At 44.0% G+C, this 1,445-nt stretch overlaps 1 protein-coding gene across 1 annotated transcript in view; it reads left to right on the top strand.

Annotated features, from left to right (window-relative positions):
* LOC111975489 (low-density lipoprotein receptor-related protein 8-like) overlaps nt 1-1,445 on the top strand; it is a 73,510-nt gene that overhangs the window by 10,056 nt on the left and 62,009 nt on the right. Inside the window, exon 3 of the mRNA XM_070447438.1 lies at nt 745-867. Coding sequence (XP_070303539.1) covers nt 745-867 — 123 coding nt within the window. The remainder of the gene's footprint in view (nt 1-744; nt 868-1,445) is intronic.

Here is a 1,445-nt window from a genome sequence, read left to right as displayed (position 1 = left end):
TTAAGAGCGTTGGGCTAATTTGAAAGGTTGCTGGATCGAATCCCCGAGCTGACAAGGTAAAAATCTGACATTCTGCCCTTGAACAAAGCAGTAACCCACTGTTCCCTGGTAGGCTGTCATTCTAAATAAGAATTTGTTTCTTGGACAGAACAAATTCTTATTTAGAATGACAGCCTACCAGGGAACAGTGGGTTAACTGCTTTGTTCAAGGGCAGAATGTCAGATTTTTACCTTGTCAGCTCGGGGATTCGATCCAGCAACCTTTCAATTACTGGCCCAACGCTCTAACCACTAGGCTACCTGCCACCCCATATGGCTGCCATTTTATCCTATTCTGGAACTTTGAGGGTTTATGATATAGCCTGTCTAGTAATTTAATAGGATCTCTATGGTAAACAGCTCCTCCCAGCTTCTCATTTCCACAGGATTTCTCTGGACCAGAGGGGAGTTAGGGGAGAGAATAGGGGAGAAGGGGAGAACGGAGGGTGATTACTGTTGAATTGGAATGCACTCTGTGTTTGCCTAACCCACRATAAAACACACACATCTTTTCACAGGGGTCATTTTCTTTCTGATAGGATACCAGCTTGGGGTTGGATCACTAGAGAGATACATAGAACGTTGGATGATGAGCAGTTGAATTAACATCATATTTGTGTCTCTTTCTTGCGGTCTCTTGATTTCGACTCCCTCACACTCTCTCTCTCTCTCTGTCTCTCTCTGTGTGTGTTCTCTCCTCCACAGCTCTGCTGACCTGCCGTCCAGATGAGTTCCAGTGTGGTGATGGGTCCTGTATCCATGGAACCAAGCAGTGCAACAGGGTGCACGACTGTCCTGACTTCAGTGATGAGGCCGGCTGTATCAACGGTGGGTGGAAACTGCATTCTCTTCTGTTCTTGATCTCCTGGATACTGCATTATTTCCATATAGTTGACATATGTTCCAATAATCCAAAATAGTTTTTTCCACCATATTGCTTTACTCACTGGGTTTTCACACAAAGGGAAGGCATTTATGGGTACATTGGGACACACTACTGCTGTAGATGAGAAATGTCCCAGAACTCTGAAATAGCTTTCTTTCTTCATATCCTTACTACATTCTCCTCTCCAGCTCTGTGGGCATTTCTGAGAATAATTGGGACGCAGAACTGTTTCTGTATATCTATGGTACAGTAACTATAGATTTTATTGCTACGTGTCTATGGTAACACGTTCATATTTGACAGCTACGGTCTTTGTCTTGTATATCTATGCCAGAGAGAACTGAAGGTCAAACTAATGCAGACTGGACTTTATTTAGGAGCCGTATTTGTGAGATGTGTGGTCCGTGATCAACCTGGAATCCATAACACACTGCTTGTGTGTACTAGCCCAACAGTAGTATAGTGGTGTAACTCCAGCCATGCAGACAGACAGTAGTATAGTGGTGTAACTCCAGCATGC

This window comes from Salvelinus sp. IW2-2015, linkage group LG16 (assembly GCF_002910315.2).
Source record: "Salvelinus sp. IW2-2015 linkage group LG16, ASM291031v2, whole genome shotgun sequence".
Classification (NCBI taxonomy): Eukaryota; Metazoa; Chordata; class Actinopteri; order Salmoniformes; family Salmonidae; genus Salvelinus; species Salvelinus sp. IW2-2015.
This window is presented reverse-complemented; position numbering and strand designations above follow the sequence as displayed.